Source organism: Arthroderma uncinatum (assembly GCF_011692745.1).
Source record: "Arthroderma uncinatum strain CBS 119779 chromosome Unknown scaffold1, whole genome shotgun sequence".
In the NCBI taxonomy this organism is placed as follows: domain Eukaryota; kingdom Fungi; phylum Ascomycota; class Eurotiomycetes; order Onygenales; family Arthrodermataceae; genus Arthroderma; species Arthroderma uncinatum.
This window is the reverse complement of record NW_022983863.1, coordinates 1,663,229-1,689,192: the sequence shown is the minus strand read 5'-3', so window position 1 is coordinate 1,689,192 and position 25,964 is coordinate 1,663,229. Positions and strand designations below refer to the sequence as shown.

General features: G+C 49.5%; 11 protein-coding genes across 11 annotated transcripts; 6 read left to right on the top strand and 5 right to left on the bottom strand.

The window, feature by feature from the left end:
* Window positions 1-2,163: 2,163 nt before the first annotated feature.
* Window positions 2,164-3,164, top strand: GIQ15_00522 (uncharacterized protein; the record flags this gene model as incomplete). The annotated part of the gene is made up of 2 exons (XM_033547939.1): window positions 2,164-2,514; window positions 2,571-3,164. The coding sequence occupies 2 exons, from the start codon at window positions 2,164-2,166 to the stop codon at window positions 3,162-3,164; spliced, it is 945 nt and encodes a 314-aa protein (XP_033408890.1).
* An 820-nt stretch (window positions 3,165-3,984) lies between these two features.
* Window positions 3,985-5,241, top strand: GIQ15_00521 (actin patch protein 1; the record flags this gene model as incomplete). The annotated part of the gene is made up of 1 exon (XM_033547938.1): window positions 3,985-5,241. The coding sequence occupies one exon, from the start codon at window positions 3,985-3,987 to the stop codon at window positions 5,239-5,241; it is 1,257 nt and encodes a 418-aa protein (XP_033408889.1).
* A 699-nt stretch (window positions 5,242-5,940) lies between these two features.
* Window positions 5,941-7,095, top strand: GIQ15_00520 (reticulon-4-interacting protein 1; the record flags this gene model as incomplete). The annotated part of the gene is made up of 1 exon (XM_033547937.1): window positions 5,941-7,095. The coding sequence occupies one exon, from the start codon at window positions 5,941-5,943 to the stop codon at window positions 7,093-7,095; it is 1,155 nt and encodes a 384-aa protein (XP_033408888.1).
* A 985-nt stretch (window positions 7,096-8,080) lies between these two features.
* On the bottom strand, window positions 8,081-9,364 carry GIQ15_00519 (vacuolar protein sorting-associated protein 74; the record flags this gene model as incomplete). The annotated part of the gene is made up of 4 exons (XM_033547936.1): window positions 8,081-8,131; window positions 8,197-8,693; window positions 8,784-9,030; window positions 9,107-9,364. 4 exons carry the CDS (start codon window positions 9,362-9,364, stop codon window positions 8,081-8,083), a joined length of 1,053 nt encoding a protein of 350 aa, XP_033408887.1.
* Window positions 9,365-10,219: 855 nt separating this feature from the next.
* GIQ15_00518 (uncharacterized protein) lies at window positions 10,220-11,067 on the bottom strand (the record flags this gene model as incomplete). Its single annotated transcript, XM_033547935.1, has 6 exons — window positions 10,220-10,266; window positions 10,336-10,374; window positions 10,478-10,526; window positions 10,583-10,663; window positions 10,722-10,739; window positions 10,840-11,067. 6 exons carry the CDS (start codon window positions 11,065-11,067, stop codon window positions 10,220-10,222), a joined length of 462 nt encoding a protein of 153 aa, XP_033408886.1.
* Window positions 11,068-11,335: 268 nt separating this feature from the next.
* On the top strand, window positions 11,336-12,213 carry GIQ15_00517 (NADH-ubiquinone oxidoreductase 23 kDa subunit; the record flags this gene model as incomplete). Its single annotated transcript, XM_033547934.1, has 3 exons — window positions 11,336-11,643; window positions 11,750-12,015; window positions 12,083-12,213. The coding sequence occupies 3 exons, from the start codon at window positions 11,336-11,338 to the stop codon at window positions 12,211-12,213; spliced, it is 705 nt and encodes a 234-aa protein (XP_033408885.1).
* Window positions 12,214-12,712: 499 nt separating this feature from the next.
* On the bottom strand, window positions 12,713-14,523 carry GIQ15_00516 (uncharacterized protein; the record flags this gene model as incomplete). The annotated part of the gene is made up of 3 exons (XM_033547933.1): window positions 12,713-14,281; window positions 14,368-14,451; window positions 14,506-14,523. 3 exons carry the CDS (start codon window positions 14,521-14,523, stop codon window positions 12,713-12,715), a joined length of 1,671 nt encoding a protein of 556 aa, XP_033408884.1.
* Window positions 14,524-16,618: 2,095 nt separating this feature from the next.
* GIQ15_00515 (uncharacterized protein) lies at window positions 16,619-17,235 on the top strand (the record flags this gene model as incomplete). The annotated part of the gene is made up of 2 exons (XM_033547932.1): window positions 16,619-16,929; window positions 17,016-17,235. 2 exons carry the CDS (start codon window positions 16,619-16,621, stop codon window positions 17,233-17,235), a joined length of 531 nt encoding a protein of 176 aa, XP_033408883.1.
* A 1,408-nt stretch (window positions 17,236-18,643) lies between these two features.
* Window positions 18,644-19,978, bottom strand: GIQ15_00514 (uncharacterized protein; the record flags this gene model as incomplete). The annotated part of the gene is made up of 1 exon (XM_033547931.1): window positions 18,644-19,978. One exon carries the CDS (start codon window positions 19,976-19,978, stop codon window positions 18,644-18,646), a length of 1,335 nt encoding a protein of 444 aa, XP_033408882.1.
* Window positions 19,979-20,637: 659 nt separating this feature from the next.
* Window positions 20,638-22,095, bottom strand: GIQ15_00513 (uncharacterized protein; the record flags this gene model as incomplete). The annotated part of the gene is made up of 1 exon (XM_033547930.1): window positions 20,638-22,095. One exon carries the CDS (start codon window positions 22,093-22,095, stop codon window positions 20,638-20,640), a length of 1,458 nt encoding a protein of 485 aa, XP_033408881.1.
* An 807-nt stretch (window positions 22,096-22,902) lies between these two features.
* GIQ15_00512 (initiation-specific alpha-1,6-mannosyltransferase) lies at window positions 22,903-24,657 on the top strand (the record flags this gene model as incomplete). Its single annotated transcript, XM_033547929.1, has 2 exons — window positions 22,903-24,096; window positions 24,451-24,657. The coding sequence occupies 2 exons, from the start codon at window positions 22,903-22,905 to the stop codon at window positions 24,655-24,657; spliced, it is 1,401 nt and encodes a 466-aa protein (XP_033408880.1).
* Between the last annotated feature and the right edge of the window lie 1,307 nt (window positions 24,658-25,964).

Here is a 25,964-nt window from a genome sequence, read left to right as displayed (position 1 = left end):
GAATAGATGTTACTTCACTTTCTCCATAACATTCTGTAGGTAGGTAAATTCTAGCATTGTACTCCTTTAGCAAACGCCTATATGACACTCACAGTTCACACAGGGAAGAGGAGGCCACTGGTCTCGGCGGTTCGTTGTTGGCCGCACTAACAGCATTTCTATTCCCCCAATCCTTTACTTCATTCTCTAGAGCCTGTAAGTTACGGCACTTAAGAATCGTCTGTTCATCGATTGATTCCTGTAAGAGTGCAAGCACCCAAAGCACCCAAATACGACAAGTACATACAACCCCAGGAACGTTGAGCCTATCATCATAAGCCTTCATGGTATGGTCTAGATGCTGCTCGAGGCCTGACGGGACATTCGCAATTTTGAACAGACCCACGAGGAGGAAGGCTTTGAGAACCCCAGCTGTTGCACCATGGTCTGCCATCCATCCGCTATTCCCTTGTTGTCTAACGTGATACTTCATGCCGTTGTCAGGGCCACGATGGAAGTAGAATGCCCAGTGGAAGTCATTCAGAATCGGTGGATGATTTCTGAGAAACAGCATAAGATAGAGGCTGTCTATCTCTAATTCAACTCCAGCCATGACTGATTTTGTGGGAAAATATTGAGAATAAACGTAGTATACTCAAAGGAAGGTATGACGGGTAGTTCCTTTGCTATCGAACACCTTTGACGTGCTGTACTCGATTTGATAAAACAAGATGAGCTCTACTGCGCCGCAACCAGTCACTTGGCCTGCATCGATAACTAGAATGCTTTGTCGGGAAGAAAAAGTGCTTAGTTATTCTTCAGACTCTTTTTTCCTGTAAAGAGTTCGCCATATTAGGAGAGTGGAAAGGCTGAGAAGACGCAGTCTCATCAGCGCCAGTAAGAGTAAGGAACCAGCAAAAGAATGAGATATATGAAACGCAGGCGTTTTAACAGTGGCATGACAGGCGCTTAACTACATAACTATCGGGCCGCCTACCCCAATGTTCCCGTTATCATGTCTGGGAACGAGGAATAGAGATCAAGAAACCAATGGATAACAACCACGCTTCAGCGTCTGCATTAGTGGGCCTGACAGATGAATAAGACCGCATACCTTGCCGCTGAGGAGATACATTCAAGACCAAGGTAAGAGGATTCGTTGGTCGTGGATGTTCGAAATGTCAAGGTGGCCTGGGGGCCGGCGCCAAAAAGGGGCTTTACCATAATACGGTCTAGAGTACCATGCACTTCCCAGAACCTCATGCAGGAAGGCTACGGATGACCATTCTCAGTCTATGATGATACCCTTGGGAGGATATCTCGCTCGTTCTCCGTGGCTTTGGAGAACAACCTGCCTCGTATCCCCTAGCGGTTTCGGTTATGATGGATTTTGGCTTGATCGGGTCCAGAGGATTGCTAGCCCTGTGGTTCATCATCGGCTCTTCCTAGCGAATCGTTAGTTTGTTGAGTTCACAGGCGTTTTTGGCTGTTGTTTCTACTCCTCACTTGCAATTCTGCTTTGCGGCTGTGTAGACATGGGCTAATAAGTCGCCTTGTGCTCGACAGATCGCTACTCTTTGATCTTGATATACGTTCTATCTATTGTATATCAAAGCGGATTGAGTCTCTGGTAGACCGTCCATTTTCCTTTCGTCCTCTCGTTTATACATTTATGCTATATTATATTGATCTTGATTGTCCGAAAAACCTGTATCCATTTCCTCGCTCATGTCTTCGTTTTTTTCTTCAAAGCCCAAGTCGCAGGTCCGAATTGGCTCACAATCCAACAAAAGCGTCAGTGATGGCTTTGGCGGCTTTGAGAATAGGCTGTCATTCTCTAAGATGCGGAAGAAGAGGCCGCCTCCTATCAATATCTCTGTGGCCGGGAACGTTATCATCACCAATGCCACTCCGACCTCTTCCCAAGTTATCTATACAGATATGCCATGGTCAACTTCGAATCCGCCGACCCCTCGAACATTTACATGCTCGAATCCGGGGTGCATGGTGCGGGAGACGGCGCCTATGACCTCGCCCGTGGAATCACAATTTAAATTGCCCAGCTCATGCACTACCTGCACCTGTCAACCGTGCAGTAAATCGATGCCAACAAACACAGCTTACTGTTCCCCTCGTCATCCATATTTTTCAGCAGCAGAGCTTCCAGGGTCAATAACGTCGCCGATGAGCGTTGAATTAGATGCACCCACGACGCCAACGAGGCTCACATTCGATCATTCAGACGAGCATCTACTAGACTCTCCGCCAAACCTGTCGCTAAGCCCAAGGGCTGAGCCAGTCACAGGACGACGAGATGGCGACCCATATGGATATCCTCAGGAAACAGGGCCTATTCGTAATGGAAAGCCATTAGGACGGATGGATTATGACGAGCTCATGGAGATTCTCCCTGATCTTACTCCAGAGCAGGTTAAGTTGCACTGGCATCCGGCCATCTGCCAACAGCTTGAAGCAGCAAAGCAAAAACAGAATAGCCCTATTTCGGTGGCTCGTTCCAGTACATGGAATGGACGAGTGAGTATCATTCGTTATCCCGGATTATACAGAGATGGCTAATGGCAGGAAATCAGGGATCATATAGTAAGGAAGACCCTGAGCAGGTCAGAGCCGAGTGCGAGATCCGGTTAAACTCCAAGGAGAACGAAATCACCGGACTTCTACGACTCCACGACTCGCGGATTGCCTCTCTCTGCAAATTCATCACAGACCACCTCGAGAACGAACTTGAAAGCTCCGATGATGCGAGTCATCAGGAAGTAAGAGAAATCGTTTCAGCCCAGCAACGCCGGGGTAAAGATCACTTCGACGCAGACCTCCAACACATGTATCAAGCTCGCCAGATTCAGGAGTTGCAAGACCATATATCTAAGCTCGAACCCGTTGCTATACGCAACGAGAAGCGGGCGAGGGCATATAAACTCAAGCTCAAGACGCTGAGGGAGGATATTATGAAGTCAAAAGAGGACGAGCAGCGGTTAAAGATAGAGCTCGCTGAGAAAGATGCGTATATCGACACGCTAAACAACAAGGTCACCCAGCTCCTGACCATGCGCCCTGATCCGTTTCCCCCGTCTGATATACGAGGGACTAGAAAACATCTGCCTTCGCCTGCGCCATGTGACTGGAAAAGAGCAGAAGAACTCCAGCACCAGGTCGCAGTGTAAATGTCGCCCATGAATTATGACAAGAAATTATGACAAGAGCAGTTTTATGACGGGGGGGGGGGGGGTGGTGTCTATATCGTACTCACGGTGTCTTTCTTTTTAATCTGGTTTCGTATGACGGCGTTTTGGCTCGAAGGGTTCATTAGTGTTTATCACTGTTGAGGTCTCAGGTACTCGGTGACCCATAATATCCTATATAGAGACTTGGAAAAGACATGAAGGAATCAAATGCTATAAATCATCCTCTCTGTCGCCGTCTGTCGCATCTGATGATGGCGGCGCTAAGGGGCTCAGCCTGAAATGACGACAAGGTCAGGGTTCGTTTTCCAACTCGCTACATCACATCCAGGACGCCATTTCTGCATGAAAGAATGCTGCAGACGGTGCCTGAACTCGTGCATGTCAAGCGCCTGTAGCATGGCCGGCGTATACTCCTATAACTACGAGATACATGTCTATTATTAGGCGTCGCTTATACCTGACCGCCGAGGCCGCCGAGAAGATCATCAGCAAGTGACTCTGGTCACCATGCCGCCATGTCGAACAAGTAATTATAAGAAGAGCGAGCTCTGTTCATGATCAGGTCACGACGACGCCTGATGACTCCTTTCACCTGGTCTGCGTTTGCTCTCTCTCTCTCTCTCGTCCTATATCCCTTTATCATCTCGAGATCAGCGCTTCATAGCTAACCGCATGCGACTCTAGATACCCTAGACCAGACGAACCGCTACTTAGCAACCTCGATTCTACTGCTCTCGTGTCTATACCGAGAGATACCACATCTATCCCGCAAGAATACAACCGGCGTCGTTGTAAAACTATGACACCCTTACCAGGCTCCGGCGAGACGCCCGGAGAGCGAGAGGATCGTGAATCTGGAGGCTTCCCCCAGGTCGAGAACAAGCTCTCGCTAGATCCTACCTCCGTCCTGAGAGTTGCATCATGGATCACCTATTTCTCATCTTCCCTCACCATGAAGCTCACCCCGGGAAGCCAGCTTGTCGACCCAAAGAAACACATCGTTTGGCTCTTCGACAATACCGCATATCAACCTGCACATGGCCCAGTGTACGGCCCTATCGGATGGCACGCTCATGTAGTTGGGTGCATGTTTGAGAAACACGGACGACAGGATATCGGTAGATGGGTTGCCATCATCGCTGACCTGGTCGGTCTAGACGGCAATCCAGGCCTCGACAAGGAAGCTGTCCGCAAACGAATTGCCATGCGTATACAACCTTTCCTTAACGCCGTTGTGCCCAATCGGTTTATCAAGCTGGAGGTCCCGATTTCCAGCGGAGAGGTGCATAGATTTAAACTAGGCAGCTCCAACAAGGACGGGATTTCCGAGGACGATATTCGGATTTTTCCCGCAGCCGGCGTCCATGATGGAACAGTGGTGCAATCTCAGGCGAGAAATTGGGGACCAAAGCCTTTGACCATGATGACAACTTTTGCAGCGCAGGAAAGCTGGGCAGTCATCTCAGACGTCGACGACACGATCAAATATACCCAGACGCCAGACGCCATCGGCATTCTACGAACAACTTTCGTCGATGACCCGAAAGCGATCGCAGGCATGCCAGAGGTATATACTCATATCCAACAGCAACTCAACCCGACCTGGTTCTACCTCTCAGCTTCTCCGTATAATTTATACGAATTTTTGCACGGATTCCTCCGCTCAACCTTCCCACGAGGCACACTCCTACTCCGTGAGGGCTCGTGGATGGACCTGGCTGGTCTACTGAGGTCATTCTCTCAGGGTACACAAGAGTACAAAGTTAGCCAGCTGGACAAAGTGTTTGGTTGGTTCCCGATGCGCAAGGTCTTGTGCATTGGAGACTCGACACAGAGTGATCCAGAGGCTTATGCGGAAGCGTATAAAAAGCACGATGGCTGGATCAAGGCCATCTATATCAGGAAAGTGACCGATGTGGGGAATATGGGGGATAGGAATGACCCCGAAAGATTTGAAAAGGCATTCGAGGGCATTCCTCGATCCGTTTGGAGGGTATTTGAGCATGCAGATGAGCTGTCGGCGCTTGTTGATGAGCTCAAGAGTCAACCATCTTAGAGATGTGGCGTGTGGTGGTGGTGCTATGACGATGATGATGTCGATGATGAGCGTCAACCATGTCGCTGTTTAACGTGTACGGTTTGTGTGTTATGGTTCTTATATGGTGTATTCCATCGGCGTCTGTCCTTCTATCCTTCTGTATTCTGATCCTTATGTTCAGTTTCCTTTTGCACAGGTTGTATACCTTATGGCGGTTAATTGTAATGACTCGGACATGATCTGTATAAATGCGGTTTCGTTTAATTTGCACACTGATTCTTTGAACATTCGGTCTGAACGTTCACTCTGCCTTTTGCTAATAATGAATTTTCGTTCTGATAGCCTTGTACGGAGTATGCTTACACAGTCGGGAACGGTTTATAGTATCTCAAGCTTTAATAGCCTAAGCGGATGAACTTTACAAATTTTCTGACGTCATATATTCAGCTCCAACGGTCAAAAGAGTCTCTCGAACGACAAACTGAAGTGCTAACTCATTTACTTATTTATCCGTATATCACTTAACTATTCCTCCGTGCAACACAATCCGGGCTATCCGCACGGGTCTTGTAGTCCCGTACTCAGGTCATGTTTGCATATGGGAGAATATAGTCCTATATAATGGGCAACACCCATCGCTGGCATATAGCTGGGACTAGCATAATTATCATCCTGGCTCCTATTCCATATATACATTCGGCAGCTACATAATCAACAATGGCAGATCAAGAACATATCCCTCCCTTTATGCCTGCGGTCCATCTACCCCCTGGGCCATACGATACATCATCCCCTCCTCTCCCTTCCTCACTAATATACGATCCCAAATTCCCAACGCCCAAACCAAACCCATCTCAATACCTAATAAAAGTCCTCAGCACTGCCTTGTGCCGTGACGAGCTCACCTGGCCCGAAGTTATCTCTAATTCCCGTGTCATCCAACCCCCCGTTCCCGGCTACGATGTATGTGGCACCATCCTCTCTACACCATCAAATGACGAGCGATCCTACGATGGCCCCAAGTTTAAAGTAGGCGACGAAGTCTTTGGATGGCTAAGTGTCCATCGAGGTGGTGGTGCTGCAGACTGCGCACTGGCGGAGGAGAATGAATTGGCATTCAAGCCGAAGAATATATCCTCCATTGAGGCTGCGAGTATTCCGCTCTCCGCAATGACCGCATGGCAGGCATTTTTTGCTCACGGGAACCTAAAGCATATTGCCGATAAGTGTGGCCATTTGGACAGTGAGGTAGTGCGTGATGATTGCATCGATGAGGATAACAAAGAAGGGGTCAAGCAAATGCAACCGCATCCAGGACCCATTCGAGTTCTAATCACGAATGCATCCGGCGGAGTAGGCACGCAAGCCATTCAACTCTTACGATCAAAGACACTGTTCGGAGCCCAGAAATTCTGGATATGCGGCACTTGTTCGAGCCGCAATGCTGCTTTCTTGAAGGACACGCTACACATTAATGAAGTCATCGACTACACTGTCCAGCCAGATTTGAGCGAAGCCTTCAAGGCGAATGGCTGGAAGCCTGTCGATTTTGTGTTTGACTGTATTGGAGGATCGTCTCTGAAGCAAGCCCATTCCCCGTCTGTCGTTTGTGATAGCGGATCGATAGTCAGCGTTGCTCACCCTGTCATGGAGGAATGGGGTGACCTGGGGATTGAAAAGAGGGGGCTCAACAGTCGGTTTTTCATTATCGCGCTGAATGGGAAGCAGCTGGAGAAGATTGGTATATTGGTGGAAAGGGGGGAAGTGAGAGGCTTCGTTGATAAGGTCTTCGAACTTTACGAAGCCAGGGAGGCGATGGAACTGGTTGAATCGAAGAGAGTTCGGGGGAAAGTTGTCTTGAGGGTCAACTAGATATGTGATCTTACCAAGACTGAGCTTCAGGCAATCCGTATCAATGATGTATGGAAATAAAATGGAAGTAGTAGATTCGGATAATATAGTATGTATATCAGCCTTCCTGTTGGTAATCATCGCCTATAAGAGATGTTTTAAACGGCCCCTGATTGAAAACACCTAGATAAGGCCTTCATCTATGAAAACCGTTACTCCCATGTTTCAGAAGGGCAAGGAATGTTCTTAAACATGGTATCATGGATGAAGTTCACTATTCACTGTAGTTTGCCCATAGAGTTTGCGAATAGAATGACCCAGGCTCTTTTCCTTACAAAATCGCTGTAATGTCCATCCCATTTTGTCTACAATATCAACATGGTATCAACCATGCAGGATTTATACAATCTCAGCAAGCACCGTGTTACGAGGCAGGCACTTGGCCAATATATATTCATGTAACACTCGAAGCACCAACTACCAAAGTTTTGTGACTCAAGTGCTAAAGGGTTTTCAGCTTTGCCTACGGTAAACTTGTTTTATACTCAGTTAATCAGGCCACGAAACCTCCGTGAGATGCAAGAATCAAGATTGAATCTCTGGACAAAACAAATAGCTACCTTTTGGTTGTGTTCCTATCATTATTTCGCTTCTGTTCTACCTGCTTAAACCGCTCGGGCAATGAAACTATTCAGACAGAATAACAATAAAGAGAAGTAAAAAAATAATAAGATTATAAGCATGAGCATGAATAGAAAGAACAGGATCATGCCGGAAACCCTTCAACAATGCAATCATTTTGACATCTCTCTCCTATCCTTTTGAGGGTCCAGTAGGGGGTGAAGGTGAAGGGAAAAGCTAAGAACACACTTGAGCATGAGCCAAGAGAAGAGAATAGGCGACCGGATGATGATGAAAAGTGAAATAGTAAATGGGATGAAATGAGGATATAGGGCATTATTAGACATCGAACGGGGCTCTATTAAGGGCTGGTAAGAGAAACCGCTCATAGCAAAGAATCAAGGCGGGTAAATACGCCTAAGCATGCGGCCACGACCTGTATTTGAGAAAGGGAACGTTAGTTATAAGCAATATCAGAAAGTAAGGAGTTGTATAACTGACCTCCAGCTGAAGCTCCTTATCCTTTGCCTTCTCAACCTCGTCGCCAACAGCTTGCGGTAAATTCGCGCCAATAACATGTGCGCCCGCGCCCCTGTTCGACGCAAATGGCCACTGTGAATATTCCGCCAGCAGCTCATCAACCTGTGCGAATGCCCGTTCCCTAGCTTCATGGCCCATCGTTACCAAGGCGTTTTCAAGTACGTTTGCAGCATACGCGGCGCACACCAATGCAATAGTCCGCAGATATCTAAATTCAATATCTTCGGGGAGGAATTGGTTCGGCGGTAGCATGACAGTACGGCTGCTGCAGATATTGCGAACTCTCTTGTGGAGTTCTTCCTTTGCGCCGCCGTCGGCAACCGGATGTGTGGCCATGTCGAAGAGTAGGAAGTTGCGCTTTTCAGTGCGGAGGACACCTTTGTCGACTAGGCCCTTTGCGAGTCGCTCTCGTACTTGCTTTAGCTGGTAGCCGATCTTCATCAAATTCCAGGTTTCACCTATACCAGTCGAATGTATTAGTTATATTGATATGCTCGACAAGTAGCTGTTAAATAGCCCTAGGAACGGTAAAAGGAAAGGTGATTTACCGCTCATAAGATCGATCCATGAGCTCACGCTCATCTTCTCGCTAGCTTTCATCATCTTCAATGCCTCGTCCAGCAAGACTTCTCCAGTCAAGGTATCATCGATAACCTCAATTATTCGGTCTGCAAGAGGAAACCGTCGCCTCGACGAGTCCTTCTGCATGCTGATGCGACCTCGAAACGCCAGTTCAATGACAATACAGCCCCGTAGAGCATACGAAATGTTTTCGTTCCAAAATGATAGATATCCCTATAGATATAAGAGGAAAAGGGACAATTAGAATGGTTTTACTGGGAATTAAGGCTGTCCTCTGGGGCCAAATTACCTGCTTATCCTTTAAACCCAAGAGCAGCACCTCCTCCATGAGTGTGAGCTTGGGCTGTTTATTCCGCTCTTCATTCTCACTGATATCTCTCGGGTCGAATGCGATCTTGTGGCCGTTCTCGCCAGTGAACGAGGACTCACCACGGCCATCCGGAGACGCTCCATTTAGCGATGATGGTGAGGCCACTCTGCTACTCTCGGTGCCGCCATCTCCCCGACCACCACCTCGCCGACGAGTTAAGCCGCTGGTAGACGCCATCAAGATGTAAGGAAAAGGACGTAGGAGCTCGTCAGTGGTCGATAAGGAGCCGTAACGAGCTCAGGCAATAGCTGCCTAGAGCATAGAACTGCGCGTTGGGCGTATTGAATCAGGGGGGGCAGGCAACTTTGAAACGGCGCCGACTGTTGTATGGCTGAGGCGGGCTATGCGGTATCAACTAGAAATCGTGGAAGATGATGCTCAAGTGAATAGAGACAATTGCCGGGTCTGTATATGTGTTGCAGGAGTGTGAAATTAAGCGCAGTAGAGGAGATCTGTATAACTTTTTTCGCAGGCGGAGGACATAAAAATCGCTTTATTTCCCCCAAGGGAGCCGCGGTGGCTTGGCGGACGACGGATTTCACGAACTGCTTGTACACGTAGAGAGGAAGACTCGCATTTACTCTCGGTTATATGATGGCTAGTTGGTAGTATGTCATTTAGTGATTATCTCTATCTGTCTGTGGCCGCTGGTGGTGGCTTTTTGAGGCTGCTCTCTGTGTTGATATTCAGGCCCTCCGGCGTCACGAGAGCATCCTCTGCTCTATATTACTGGACTGTTTGCACGATATACTCTTCGCTGTTCGGCTGTTTGTAAAGGAATATGAGAGTAGGATGGCTATACAGACTCTGGAGGCTTGGGTGGACCGGCGTATATACCTCCCGCAGTAGACCATGAGACAGGAAACACGGCTGGAAAAGAGTAGTAAGATTCACACGAGATATTCTCTAATTATATCAAAATGTGATGTTCTGCTGATGTACACGATATAACAAAGTTGGGAACAATTATCACATAAAACCGGCGCCCGACAGCATCCAACCCTGGGGGATTTTCACGCTCGTCTAGAATAGCTAGGAAATCTTTTGGGGCGCAATCCAGTTACCGGGATTCGACGAAACTGCTTAGTGAGCTAGTTACTGTTAGCAGAGAACTTGACAGGACGGGAAGAGGGTAGGTAGATACATACCATCAGGCTGGGAGAGGATATAGGTAACGGCTTGGTCAACTGTGATTTGGTCAGTAATTGCACTTATTACGCATATCTTCGGATATTCATCTTCATCTTGTTATGTTTGGATGAATGGACGTGTCGCTAGGGCTGTACGTACTGCTGTGGATGGCGTCTGCGTCCTTGTCAGGAATCTCGATGCTGAATTCCTATTTCCAAAGTTAACACAATGCTGCCTCGAGTTTGTCAGAAATGGGTAAATTACCTCCTCAATTGCCATGACAACCTCGACGGTGTCCAAGCTGTCCAATCCGAGGTCGTTTGTGAAGTGGGAGTTGGGGGTGATCTTGATCGATAATGGTGAGAAGCTGTGTTAAACCGAATCATCCTATACGTGAACATACCTTGGAAGCGTCGGAAACCTATAATAGAATACAGTCAGTAACAAGCAAATGATAAAGAGAAGAAGTGGTGTTGGCTATATTGGCATTGATGCGTGGCTGACTGCGTGTGTGGTCGTACCTTGTCAAAGTTCTTCAACAGATCGACTATTCGGCCCTGGACTTCGGTCTGGTTAAGGCCAGCCGGTGCAGAGTATGATCTTATGGCCTGGTAGGAGAAGCTTGGGGCGAATTGAGCTTGTCTGGCGATGCAGGAGAATTTTGGGACTTGACGGGCGACGGGCGAAGCGGCTCTGGCAACGCGAGGTATGGACGACCGCAGCGATCGGGCGACGGCGGAGCGGAACATGGTGATCTGGCGATGTGAAAGCGTCCTGGGAGACCTGGAAGAGCGATGTGGCGGCGCGGTTGAGTCAGGCTGCTGGTGCTATCGAGTTTTTTTTATATAGGAAGCTCGCAGTTTTTCAGCGTTGAAGTTGTCCGAAAGTTGCTTGTTTTGGCGTTCCGCGGGCCAATCAGCGACCACGTGAACAATATGACCTTTTCGAACATCAAAAACCAACCTCCAGCATCACGACCGGACACCGGAAAACAGATCAATTGCACCACCGCGCACCATGGTTTCGTCAAGGCCTGCCGCCAGGCTGCTGGCCTACAGAGCGCCGTTTCCGCTGGGCCCTTCTTACGCTCTCACCAGCCCGTCAGCGGTCCTGCGCGCCGCACCAACGTCGGCCCTCGCCTTCTCGACATCCGCATTGAGAGCTGCCACACCCGCCGGGCCCCCGCCAGCGGGCTTCCGTCTTCCTCCTCCAAAGCGATGGGACCAGCAGGACGAGACCTCGCTGGATAGAGCTACCAAGTACTTTTTGATGGCGGAGCTTTTCCGGGGGATGTACGTCGTGCTGGAGCAGTTCTTCAGACCTCCGTATGTACCACGTTTCCTACGGGTTATATCGCATATAAAACAATGAAATGCTGCTCGAATAGCAACTTGGTGTGCGTGTAATGGGGCCAGGCTGACCATTGAATAGATACACAATCTACTATCCCTTCGAGAAAGGTCCCATCTCCCCCCGCTTCCGTGGCGAGCACGCTCTCCGTCGATATCCCTCCGGAGAAGAACGATGCATCGCCTGTAAACTCTGCGAAGCCATCTGTCCCGCCCAGGCCATCACAATCGAAGCTGAAGAACGTGTGGATGGAAGTCGACGAACGACCAGATACGATATTGACATGACCAAGTGTATCTACTGTGGGTTCTGCCAGGAGAGTTGTCCTGTAGATGCGATTGTTGAATGTAAGTCGTTTCTCCTCGAGATGGTTCATATTCCGCAGGAGGGGGTTATAACTAACGTCCAATATAGCGCCGAACGCCGAATATGCCACTGAAACCAGAGAAGAGCTATTGTACAACAAGGAGAAACTATTGGCGAACGGTGATAAGTGGGAGCCGGAACTCGCGGCCGCTGCCAGAGCAGATGCTCCATATAGATAAAAACACCCCCTCGGAAGCGCTTCCTACTCCTTTCCTTTCTTGATATCTCTCTTTAGTATTTATTTCCCTTTTCTTTTTTTTGTTCCTGTAGAATGGACTCCTCAGACTTGCTCGTTCTTATGTCAAGAGTGGTCTAAATCAATCCAACTGAGCGTTGTGTATATCATTGATAAAATAAATGGCTTGTGGAAATACAGGTGGGAGATTTGCATGAATTCTGTCCTTGTATACAACATTGTTATCTACGTATATAAATACCTCGAGCATACTTCTTCTCCTTTACCAGACTAATGGAGATATAAATCATGTACAGACTGCATGTAGGCTAAGCTCAGCTAACTAGACAGGTAAAATAAATCGCCATAGACCAATAGATCAATTATGTTTCCCTCCCAAGTGGATATATCCCACTTGTAAAACTCCATAGTACAAAAGAAGGCATGACCGAATATAAAAAGAACACGGAGGGAATAGAGCAATGCAAAAGGGTTAACATCATCTACTTCTTCTTGGACTTGAAGCTCCCTTCAAACCCAGGCCTGGCTTTGCCTTTGCTCTTCGTCACCTTCTTCCCACCCTTGGCACCCTTGCCCTCCTTTCGTTTCCGTAGATTTTCCTCTCGCTTGGATTGTCTGATTTCCTTACCCTTGGCAACACCTTCTATCCTCTCCTTCCACTGTTTCTCGCTTCGCTTCTTGATCCCTTCTTTTCTGCTCAATGCCTTTTTCAGCAATGATACGTCGTCTTTGACGCGTTCTCCATGTGCTCTCTTCTTCGCATTGAGCCACATATCCTTCTCCTCGATGTCGGCGCGTTTCTCCTCGTCGAGGGCGGCAAGTCGGGCCTTCTTGGATTCTGCTGCTTTGAGTGCAGTTGTTGCATCCTGGGGACCACGCTTCTTGGCTGTATCTCGGAGTCCAGTCATGCTGGCGTCCACTTGCTGACCATCGGCGAAGACTATTCGTCCAAAGGAGAAGTTGTTTGGTATAGATGTTATCGAGTCGGCTGGTGAACCGGGCGAGGAGAGGAGGGATCCTGGGCCCTTGGATGAGAATCGTTTGGAGATAGCTTCATCTCGAAGTCGCTGTTCCTCTTCTCTATCCTTTTGTCGTTGTTCCTTCTTTTGTGTGCGGCGGGCTTCTTCACGCTGCCTTCGGCCTTCAATGAGTTCTTGTCTGTTCTTGGCTGGCTTTCCATTGACGCCGTCAGCGTGGCGGGCAGCACGAAGTTCATCAAGTCGCTTCTGCAGTCTCTCTTTTAGTTGCTCGGGTGTACATTGAGGCTTTTTGGATTGCGGGGATTGTTTTTCAGTGCCGTTGGTGGTTGACTTGGATTTAGATGATTCAGTAGGCGGGACGATGGAGGAGACGGAGGAGCTGCCAGAGGGGGCGTTGGACGGGTCTGATGCGTTGTTGGGAGATGTTGGAGCTGTTGATTCATGGTCTGCATGGACTTGTAGGGCTTCAGCAGAGAATCCTTCTATAGCTATATCCTCCACTTCATCATCGCTTTCTGAAGATTTTTTGGCGGCTTTGGCAGCAGGTTGTTTCTTAGACTTTGTAGGTTTCTGCACTGACGATGGCTTTTCGGCCGCTTCGTCTGGATTTGGCTCTGATATCTTAGCGGAGGCTTCTACACTGGCTTGCTGTTCTCTCTTCGCAGCCTTAAGCGCCATCACTTTCTCCTTCCGCTTCTCCCGCTTTTCGGCTGCTTTTTGTTTGAGCATCTCCTGCTTTGCTGCCTTTTTATCTCTTTTCTCCTGCTGTCTGGCATCATCTGCCTTGGCTTCTTGGTCTGCTGCATCTGCTGAACCAGTGGCTTTCTTTTGTTTCTTCGGTTTAGAGTCCCCCCGCTTCAGGCCTTCCCTCGGCTTTTCTGAGCCCAGCGGCTCTTCCTCTGAGGGAGACCCGTCGAGATCCTGCACCTCATCCTTATCCTTTCCTCGTTTCCTCTTTCGAGCATTGTCATCCATTACGTCCTTTGCTGATTTTGAAGACTCAGGGTCTAGCTTGGCCCTCTTTGCGTCCCTTGCCTGCTCCTTGGTCTGCTTCTTTCGCTGCCATTGTTCCTGCATTCCCAACCAAGACGTCAGCACTCGTTTCCTGAAGACCAATATCTCGAACGTATAAATCTCTGCCTCAAGTATGAACGTACGCTGTTGTCGTCTCCATAATAATACTTTGCCGGAATGAGCGATAGCAACCCGTCAAACGCGCTCGCATGGCCTCGTAGGCGGTCCTAAACACATAGAAAATTAGCAGGCGACCTTGACAAAGGATGGAGCTATCTTACCTCTAAACTATCTGCCATAATTACAATAACTGAAACAGAAAACGCTCACGATAAAAGTCGCTAACAGCTTGGATGCAGAATTGGAGAAAATATTTCGAAATCCGAACGGTGGGAAGAAATCTTGGCGCTGACCTTTTGCTTGCAGTGGGGCTCACCGCCCTAGCCCAATGAAAGCGCAGCCGAAGATAAAGGAAGCTGTTTACAGAGTACAGACTCAAGATTTGATTATTTAATTATATTTGGACACTGATGTTAAATGCTGCTCGAGGACGTTGATAGTGTCTAATTGACGGCAGCTGCGGCTACAACGAAGTGATCCGTGGTTCTCCCAACTCTGCTCCCGTCTACAGCTACGACTGTCTCTACAACTGAGGCCAGTGAGCTCTCTGTTACTCCATGCACCTCTCTATCACACCGTACGCGTTTGACGTGGAATCTTGACGCTGGGGACTAAGTACGCGCAAAATCTAATATCTCCCTCCAACGGTTCGTATCAAACAACGGGCTTTCGGAATAACGGCCATGGAGCCTGGCTTCCCAAGCGTGTCTTCTCTACCGAGAAATTTGTCCCGTAACTGACCAGCGTTAGAGACTTAGATCCCAATGCGCATGCAGGGAGCTAAAAGAATGGCTAAATCGACTGGTTGAGACGAACGCGAGAGGCGAAACAGCCCCCAAATCTGTCATAAGTTAACGAGATGCCGCCCATGCAGTTTCAAAGAGGATAGGACGGGAGCACCCCAGACTATCTGATCACTGCGAATGTACAGAACAGCGGCCAATTCTATATTAGTGCCCGGTTGACTTGTCCTAGCCTGTTGCTGATATACAGACAGAATAGTCAAATCACATGACCAAGGAACAGTTCGGCCACAGTTGGAGCTTTCTCTTCAGCAGACTTAACTCCATAACGGCGCTATGTTTGCCCTGAAGCGATCTAGAAGCTTGTTCTATCCGCATCATGAGACTCCGCACCTTGAACACAGTCGAATATGCGATCCAATAGCTAAGCATCATCGTGGCGCTGCCGCGGCTGTGCATGCAGTTAAGCGTAACCAGCCACCATCGAGGCTTGGACAGGGATAGGAGGCTGAGGGGGATCAAAACTTCATCCTCAACAGCAACAAAGAAACCCTGCACCGCGCGTATGCTAAACTCGGTACGGCATCATGGTGCGCCAGGCGGGAGTATTCGGATGGAATATGCCTTCATCTTGCCAACTACGGGTGTGACTTTGGTTGAATTCCAGTACATACGCCTCCACGGCACACGATAAACTCAGCTGATAGAGTCATCGAGTGGCTTGACTGATTAAGCAGTGTTCCTTCACACCATTTGGTAGCATGAGCCTTAAAATTTTTTTTCTGGAGGGGTGGAAACGGACAAGTGGTATCTTGCTCCCTAATCCTCCTTGCTCCCGGTTACAGTGAGAGGGGCAGGGTATAGAGGGGCATGCAGAATACCTTACCTAACGCACCTGAAGCTCCAAGGCTTTTCTATATTCGACTAATATTCAGGGAATATTCAGCCAATGCAGCATGTTGTAACGAGCGGCACAGTCAAAGGGATACCGGCACAAACGAGGTACAGCATTGCACGGAATATCCGGTGTTAAACTACCGCCCAAACACAGCTTGGCGAGGCTTTGCTCATCGTATCCAGCTGAGTATCGCCAGAGTGGATATGCTGTTGACGAATGGGAATGGGCTTAGACGGGCGATTACGGTGCGTGTGGCTGCAATCTGGAGTATGGCATCACCATATGGAGTCCTCGGCGAGCAACGTTCGTCTATACTGGGATGGCACCGCAACACCTGCATGCTGGACTGGGAGCCAGGGATTTGCTGCGCATAAAAACCCCAGAGGATCAAATTGCTGTGACTCTAATAATAGGCCTACGTAATAGGACATCATGGGCTATTCTACACCTGAGCTGACTAGCGGGGCAAGGTCATCCGATTTTATACTTAAGGCGGGGTCCCTTCCCTCCTCCATCTATTTCCATCCTATCCTTCCATCATCATTACAACTACATCTCATCCTAGACACATCGTCGCTTATAGAACGTCCTTGAACACCAGTATCTACAGTTTCAGACTCCACATCCATCAAAATGTCCGGCTACAACGACTACAACAACCAGCAGGGCTACCAGCAACAAGGCTACGGCCAACAACAAGGCTACGGCCAGCAGCAGGGCGGTTACAACCAGCAGCAAGGTTACGACCAGCAGCAGCAAGGTTATAACCAAGGCCACAACGACCAGTACAACCAAGGTTACAACCAGGGACAACCTCAGCAGGGCTACGGCCAGCAGCAGCATGGCGGCTATGACCAGAGCGGCTACAACCAACAGTCACACCAGCAACAGCAGGGCTATGACTCCAACTGGCAAGGTCAGCAGCAGGGCCACGGCCAACCAGGGTAAGCACAGAGTCCCGTCGTCCTTCTCGCCACATCTCCTATCCTTACATGAAACACACTTCTAACGTTGCTCTTTGCGAACACAGAGACCAAGGTGCTCCAGGCGGTGCCCAAGAAGGCGAGCGTGGAATCGGAGGTGCCCTAGCCGGTGGTGTTTCCGGTGGATTCCTCGGCAGCAAAGCCAACCACGGTATCCTCGGAGCCATCGGAGGAGCCATCGCTGGCCACTTTGCTGAGGAGAAACTCAAGAAACACGGAAGCGGCCACGGCAGCCAGGGCGGCTCCATGTTTGGCGGAAAGCATTAAGCGGTGCCGTTAACCAGATATTTGAAGAATGGAGATAATCGCGGGGGTGGATGCGGAGGGGCAAAACCACGCGAGCCGATGACATGCCTGTATGATTCTCTTTTGTGCTGATACTGATATAACTTGCCTTGCTTTCGATAATATGGATATTATTTCCTATGTATGCTTTTTACAATTTTCTGCGTTAAACTTAACGACCTATGAATATTGTCCCCAGTACCAGTTTCCTCTCATGATATATATTGTATTGATTAATTGTTATCTATCTCTTTAAAGAAATTGAAGTCATCAATCGCCACGACAGCTGCCCTGACTAAACCGTTCCCCTGGAACCTGTATCTCGCCTCATCCTTGGCCGTAGGGCTGACGGCTGTCGGCTACCAATGGGGATATATATATTCCATGGTCCGAGGGGGGTTTTCCTCGCATCAAATAGAATATTCCCGTACCAGTGGATTGCGGTGAAGATTTCGCCAACCACAGTCCAGAAGACGAACATTCTCCGTTCATTCTAGCGCAACCACGTCTGGCTCCGATAGATCAACCGGAGATCAAAAATATCTAATAATCTGCAGCCACGCAGGATTTCTCTTGCCTTTTATTTTTCAATTGAGGACCGCTCATCGGACTTTCGGCGGTCCACTTGAAAAGACAGACACCGGAGATCATGAAGATGATGGCTGAAACTATCAAAATTCCTTCAGCAAAGAGCTAGACGGTGGAGTCTTCAACGTTCCCCGATGATAGGTATCCAGAACCTGGACTATCTTGCATATTTACCGCTTCGATGTACGAAAAACGACAAGTCGATCGGCGGCTGGATGGCTTGAAGAAATTTTTTGTACGGGAGCGGGAATGGGGCATTTCGCCGATCCAGGGGTCAATAATTAATGTTAGCCTTTTCGATCTTCTATTTCCCGTCTCAAGGATAAGCATTTGTTCGTATCAGCTAGAGGGATCGAGATCGTGAGATCACGCCACATCAGTTAGGATAAGGGATTTATACAGACGTCTTGACTTGGGGAGAGGGGGGTTCATGGGTTCCTTTCCTGCGCCTGCAGTGGAACAAACTGTCATACGGAGTACGATTCCCAAGGTGACGCTGTGGAATAGCCGGCGGCTGAATATATGGGCTCCGTGCTCTGTATGACGGGAAATCATTTTGTCCTGTTTTTTCGGGTCTCGCATGGGCGCAGCCGTGCTCTGGTGGTGCAACTGGCGATTGGGAGATAGGAAATGCACGGTACTGTGTTTAATAATAAACCTGGATATTGTTTACATATATTATCGTAGCCTATAACACAGGATCTAAGATGAACACCGGCGATGAAACGTCAAATTGGTATCAAGTAACTCCGGCCTAATCTATGTATGCTGGCCCCAGCCCGAACCTGGCAGACACCTCGTATCATGCAATAGAACAGAGACCCAAGCCCTGCAGGAGATCACTGGCTAGAACATCAATCCCGGCCGTGGTCTCGTCCTCGATTCCGAAAGAAATAAATAACACGTCATCGCTGTAGCCGTGATACTTTTGGCCATGGGTTTTCCAGCTTATGGAGGTGATGTAGAACATCTCTGTTTGGTTCCACGTCTGCACTTCCTCTGGGGTAAGACCAGGCGGCTTTTTACCTTGGCCTTCCTTGCCACGGCCGTGTATCCAGATCGGTTTTGATGAGATGCCGTATACCTCAAAGGGAGCGCTCTGTCGGAAGAGCATGGCGTACGGCTCGTACACGCTGTGGAAGGCGTGAAAGCTCTTGTGTTGGAAGATGGTGAGTACGAAAGTGTTGTTTTCGTCAGGTTTGCACTTGGGGTCCGATCGGTTACAGAGCGTGACGGCCAGGGAGTTTGTAGCCTGGTGGATAGATTCCAGCTTTGGGCCGACAGAGGGCATATATTTCTGCATGCATTTGCTATCCTGAGCAGCAGCCAAGGGAGCCAGGTCCTGTCCGACAGAGCCATTGTACTCCAGCTTTGCGAAGACACGCTTGGGCGCAACGTCGTAGTGAGCGTACATCTGGCCGTTCAGATCCCAGAACATGAACCAGTTCTTCTCGATGGCGCCGTACGCCGACGGCCGCTGAATCTCCGTCGGCGTCCTGAACTCGTTCTGGAAGAAATGCTCGTATCCCCAGTCCATCAGCATCCTGAAATCAAGCACCCACTGTCCGAAGCAGGTGAACATCGAGTTCGAACCGTAGATGGTAAGCGGAAACCTGGGCCCGTAGAACACTCGGGCATCGTGAGGACCGATATTGAGAGCGAAGAAGGCCAGCTCGCCCGTACACTTCGTGCGATCTCCGATAGTCGCGGCGATGGGCATATTCATCGGCGGACTGAGGCACTCGAGCTGGCCATTCTTGTTGAAGGCCGCGTTACACACCAGTTCAGCGAACCAGACGGTGTCCTTCACGGCACCGCGACTCATATGCTGTGCGGTAATGATCCATGTGTCGTTCAATGATGGATGAGGGATGATGCTGGGATTTGTCGCCTCCAGCTCCCCGAACTTGATCGTGAAGAATTTCTTGTCCGCCCTCGACACCGAGAAGACCTCATGGTGAGTCTGCGAGACGTCTCTCCCGCTCGAAGAGTCGCGATCGAACGGCAGCGAGCCCAGCCCGCCGCGGAGAGACCATCCGGCACCTCTCGAGCTCCCAAAATAGGTGGCGACCACGAAGGTGAGCAGCAAGAAGGACGCTACCGGGAGGAAAAGTCGCTTGAGCCCGCGAACCAACATTGCCTTTGAGCAGGTCGCGAAGATGGCTTCACATCGCTGGATAGATCGAAGGGAGAAGAGAGTAGTTTCTGGTCCAGCTGTTTGAGATTACGGGGTTTATCACCGTCTTGCACGAAACCGCCGTCACAGGCAAAAACCGTCTGATGTCCCCTCGAAACACTCAAAACCAGAAACTTTTCCTCCAGACTTAAAATCCAAGGCATATTACGTGCGCTTCTTTGGTCCGAGGTGTGGTTCGCAGATGGAGTCAGTTCCACGAGGCCAATTGGAGCCTCCAAGTGTTGGATACGAGCTAGGGGTTCCGCAAGCCTGCCAACCTTCTGCGATGTAGCAGCGGGTTGATGGCCTGAGCTAGCAACGATGGACTTGATCGCCAGTGGATAAGGCGGGAAAAAAAGCAATTTATCCCAGACAGCCTCTCGGACTTGTTACTGAATCGATATATAATTTGCACGAAGGCGCGGCGCCTGCAGACCCAAAGTTCATTTCGGTTCGGGGCACCTGGAAGATCTCTATATACAACATTATGATCCTGGATTCGTAACCAACGCTATGAACATGTGAAACTGAAATCTAATAGACGCGGGAGGGATGCAATAGAATATGGGAACACCAAATAGAAAAAATAGAAAAAAGCAAAGGAGAACGGGAAAAACATTTCACATCGCTTTGGCTGATGGAGGGAGGGTCCTGGCGTACGCCCACTGGGCAAATTTCACACTGGGACCATCGAAAAGCTTGGTTACAATCTCCGCTAGCCAGAGTGTGAGCGGCAGGAGAATAAGCTGTGGAGCAAGGAAGCCAACTTCAAGGCCTAGGGGTCCCTTCGTGGTGGGCAAAGGGAAACGGTTGATCCAGCCCGGGATGGTTTTGTGGTGTGAATCCTTCACCCAGCCCACTGCGGTGTAGAGTCGGTCGCCCAGGATCCAGAGAACGGGTCCGTGAACGAGGTAGAGGGCGAACGAGACGCGGCCAAGATACTGGTTGAATCTGAGCTCGAAGAAGCTCTGGAGAGGGCGTATGCGTGAAATGGATGAGACGAGGCATATGGCTGCCCAGAATAGATAGAACCATTTAAAATCAAAAACAGCCTGTGGCTTTAGGTAGGAGAGCCAGTTCCAGCCGGGTGAATGCCGTAGAAGCTCGACATCGAAGCTGTGGGAAGGGCAGCCGCCAAGATACATGCTGATGACGAAAAGGCTGTAAAAGATCGTTTCCTTGTACGGTTGTAGGCGGTAGAAAAATTTCGGGAGGTTGTTGCTTTCCGCAAGCAAATCGAGGTCGCAAAGATGCATGCCGGCGACGAACATGGCGCACAACGCACCGTCTGCAATGTACATGAAGTAGACGAACAGGCCAATCTCGCATAGCAGGCGGGCGTTCCTGGAGGCCTTTGAGAAGGCTAGAAGGGCGGTGTAGATAACAATTGAGCCTTTGAATTCGACTGGAATCGACCATGCGTGAAAGTTGTAATGGAACCAGGGCTCCCCTCCGGTTCTGAAGATGAAGCTGAAGTTCTTCATCTCGCAGTACCACTTCCACAGCTCATCCTTGTAGCTCCCCTGGGCGTCCGGAACTGCCGTTATTCCAAACAGATGCCATATGGTCATGTATATGAATGTCGTGCCCATAACGGGGAGGTAGAGTCGTAGCCATCGTCGAAATAGTGCGGAGGATAGGGTATCTGACAGCTTGATATAATCGCCCGCGTGTATCAAACTCAGAGCTTTCACGGACAGCACATAGCCCGACAGAACGAAGAAGACGCTCACGGCAAAGTGACCACCAGAGAAAAATGTCCGGATTCCAGGCAGCGCAACGAAGTAGTGTTTTTTGTCGTATCCGAAAGCATTCTCGAATATCGGGTTCTGGGATTTCGCATCGTGTGCCCAGAGCTCATGGTGGCCGATATAAACCAGCAGGGCCGCAAATCCTCTGAGCCCGTCGAGATAGCTTGTCCGTCCCATCTGCTTCCGCCGGCCTTTTACCGTCAGAACGGACGGCCGCACGATGTCAAGAAACCATCTTATGCCACGAGCAAGCCGCGATTGCTTCGACTCCGTCGTCGGCTCCTGCCAGTACTGCTTCTCCAATATGTTTCCAGGTAAGGCAGACATCTTTTCCCACAGCCGTTTTGTCCTCCGTCGAAATGTTGAAGTAATTTCCCTAGCGGTCGACCGGGCTCGCAGCTGGGGCGTGGAGAGGGGGAGATATCTTGATCAAGATTAAAAGAGAATGCGGAGGCGTCAAATGGGTTTCCCGCGCAAACCCTTGCTCGATCGATGTCCAGGAGTGGAGAACGGTTGAAAAAGTTGTAGTGACGTATAGATTGAGTAGCAGTTTCAGCGCCAAAAAAAAAAAGCAACGAAAAGTAAAAAGAAAATAATCACAGGCTGCTCGGAAAATGCCGAGGAGTGCCAGATCGACTGACTTAGTGTAAGGGGTTCACATGCCGGGATGTAGTTTTGTACAGTCTCGGACCCCCTTGCCCTGGCCGAGAGGCGACAAGGTATCCCCGGAGCTGCCAGGGAGGGCGTGGTATCCATCCCTGCTATGTGGAGATTGACTTCCCTTGGTACATGGTTTGACTTTTGGCTCCACTCGGTTTTCGCTTTTTGCCTTCCAAACTTTTCAGTTAGTCTAATTGAGCTTATCCCTCGCCATACAAGCGGAAGAATATCAACAGCTTCTCGGCCATAAATCCAAAAAACGGCACTTTTTTGTGGTCGGAATTCGACCGTGGATACGCTGACGGAGTCCGCTTACTTGATTCTTGGACCCCCAGGTATTCATCTTTAACTTGTGAACTCCCCCCTCCCCCCGCACATGGGATAGCCGCTAGTTCTTAAAAAATCACCATGAAGCCTCTCTCTCCTTCTCTGTATCGCACTCCCTCGAGTTTTCGTGCAACGATAGACCACACAATGGGGGCCATCAAGTCCATAGCACCGAAATTCGGAGGGTTCCTGCCGCGGCAGATGAGGAGAGCCCTCCTGGGATGCATCTCCTGCACGATCATTCTTATCTACCTCTCAGTTGCTGGTGCTTTCACCGATTCGAAGAGCGAGCGCCCACAGAGCATCGCTTCCACAATGGAGCGGTTCCCACGAAAAATATGGCAGACATGGAAGGTCGATCCCCTAGATTTCGAGAAACGAGACCTCGACACTGCAAAGAGCTGGGTGTCGAAGAACCCAGAGTACCGATATGAAGTCTTGACGGACCAGAACGACATGTATTATGTCGAAACACATTTTGGCCCGGAAGGGTTCAACCGACCAGACATCGTGGACACATACCGAGCACTCACCGCAAAGATTATCAAAGCCGACCTGCTTAGGTATCTTGTCATGTATGTCGACGGCGGAGTCTACACCGACATCGACGTTGAAGCAATTAGACCAATCAAGCGATTCATCCCAGAACGATATAACGAGAGGGACATCAACATGGTCGTCAGCGTTGAGATTGACGAGCCCAGTTTCAGCGATCATGCAATCTTGGGCCAGAAGTCGAAGTCTTTCTGTCAATGGACATTCATGTGCAAACCCAGACTTCCAGTCATGATGAGACTTGTCGACAACATCCTCAAGTGGCTCAATGGAGTTGCAAAGAAACAAGGAAAGCCTATCTCGGAGATCGTGCTCGACTTTGACGAAGTGATAAGCGGGACTGGTCCCTCAGCTTTCACCTCCGCGATCTTGCAAGAAATGAGCGAGTCTGCCGGCGAGCCTGTGACCTGGGATAGATTCCACGATATGCATGAATCTAAGCTTGTCGGTGGTTTCCTTGTTCTGACCGTTGAGGCATTCGCTGCCGGACAGGGCCACTCAGACTCTGGGAACCATAATGCGCGTGCCGCGCTTGTCAAGCATCACTACCACGCGTCCGAATGGCCTAAGAACCATCCCCGTTTCAACCATCCTGTATATGGCGAGGTAGAGAAATGTAACTGGGACCGTGGTTGCGTTGAAGAGTGGGACAAAAATACGGCTGCCTTCAAGGAGCTGACGCCAGAAGAGCAGGCTAAGAAAATCGCTCTGGCAAAGCTTGAAGTCGACAACCCGCCGCCTAAGATACCTGAAGTGCCAAAATGGAATCAGCCTGGACTGCCTGAGGTACCTGCCGAGCAACCCAAGGACCAGCCGCCGCTCCCTGAAGTGCCACAGCAACCACCGACTCAGGATACGCCCCAGCAGCCACAGACCCAGGAGCAGCCCATATCTCCTAATACTCCCCAGCAGCAGCCACCACCACAGCAGCAGCAGCAACCACCACCACAGCAGCAGCAGCAACCACCACCACAACAGCAGCAGCAACCACCACAGCAACAGCAGCAACCACAGCAACAGCAGCAACCACAGCAACAGCAGCCGCAGCAACCGCTACAGCCACAGCAACCCCGCCAACAGCAGCAACCCAGGCAACAGCAAAAGCCTAATATCCCAGTGCCCAACACCGTTGAGAACCAGAAGGTACCCGCTGGGCAGAAGGGACAGCAAAGGGTGGCCAACGAACAACAGGAGCCTCAACTGCCTAATGTTCCTACATCGGCAGATGAGCCGGAAAAGCTCGAAGATAGCGATCTCAAGGAAATTGCTGATCTTGATAACGAGATTAACAGCCTTGAAGGCTCTGAAACGCAAAAACCCGCGGCTCCCAAGCCTGCTCTTCCTTGAGGTGTGGAGAATAGATTCGGACAATACCCTAGGGCTGGAAAAGGTTGGAGTGCCATTGGCTGTCCTCATATTCTCTTTAAAGGTTGGCTTCCTGTTGTCCTCGGAGGTAGCTTGAAGCTAGTGATGGTGGGATAATATCGGAGGAAATATATATATATATATATATATCCCCGCTCTATGAAGAGTGGACGTGTGGTGTGCAGGCGCTGGCATATTCGCTAGCATGGGATGGCGCGAGACACACTCTTTATCAGCCCGACATACCGACATGGCCGAGTATATTCGAGAAGGACGGTGTTATAGCGGCGTTTATGGGTCATATTGAAGGGAAGCGCGTGACGAATCTGGATACCTAAGACTTTTGTGATTCCTTTCCTTTCCTTTTTTTGGACATTAATAGCGGTTGGTTATGTTTTATGCCGGGGTTTATTAGCACGTTATAGACTATCATTGTCAGTTATCACGGCCCTCAATCAGAAAAATGTTTTATCTTGACGTATATATACTGTGAACCTGTAGCATTGAATATCGAGGTGAAGGGTGCACACCGCATCTTCACAACTTCATCTCCTAGCAGAGTAGGCCGTTTAAAGCCTGTAATTCTGGATAGTCATTGTATCCCAGGGCTCTAGACACACCTGTCCGCTTGAAAATTATCCACTTGCGCCGTAGAGTCTCTGATCCTCGCCGTGGATTAGCTTGTTGTCGTTCATCAGCCCCTTCTATTCTCCAAAAAATGTCGTTGAGCCTGATGGTTTGGTAAGGCTGCTTATGTAATCGGAAATCTCAGGTTCTCATCGAGCCCTTCACTCCCCCGGTTTCTCTCCCTGCAAGGACAGACAAACCGATAACGACAAAGATGATATTACGACGTCTGGCCGTAAGGCAGGGTAAGTTTTTATCAGCTTCCTAGCTGCTCTGTTTTAATTGAGAGACTAACCGCCCATTTGCATGCAGGGCGAGCCTTCCTTCAATGCCCCCGACAACCTTTCGTTCAGTCCAGATTTTTATCCAGCCAAGTTCCAACCCAAACCGCCTCAGCAGATGAATTAAAAACCAGTGAAATAGCACAATTGGAAGAGGAAGTTCCAGAAGATCATGTTCCACCAGGATGGGACGAATACCAAACCAGTGTAGCTGCAAGTACGTACGAGGATAGCCAATTTTTTTTTTTCTGTGGAATCCACGTTAGAAGAGGAGAATATCCGTTCGGGAATGTTCGCTAATCTTACTTTCATTTGGATAGAGAGACAAATGAAGCGACTCGGTTCTGAGGTTCGAGCCGCTTACAGACCCGACAACCTGAT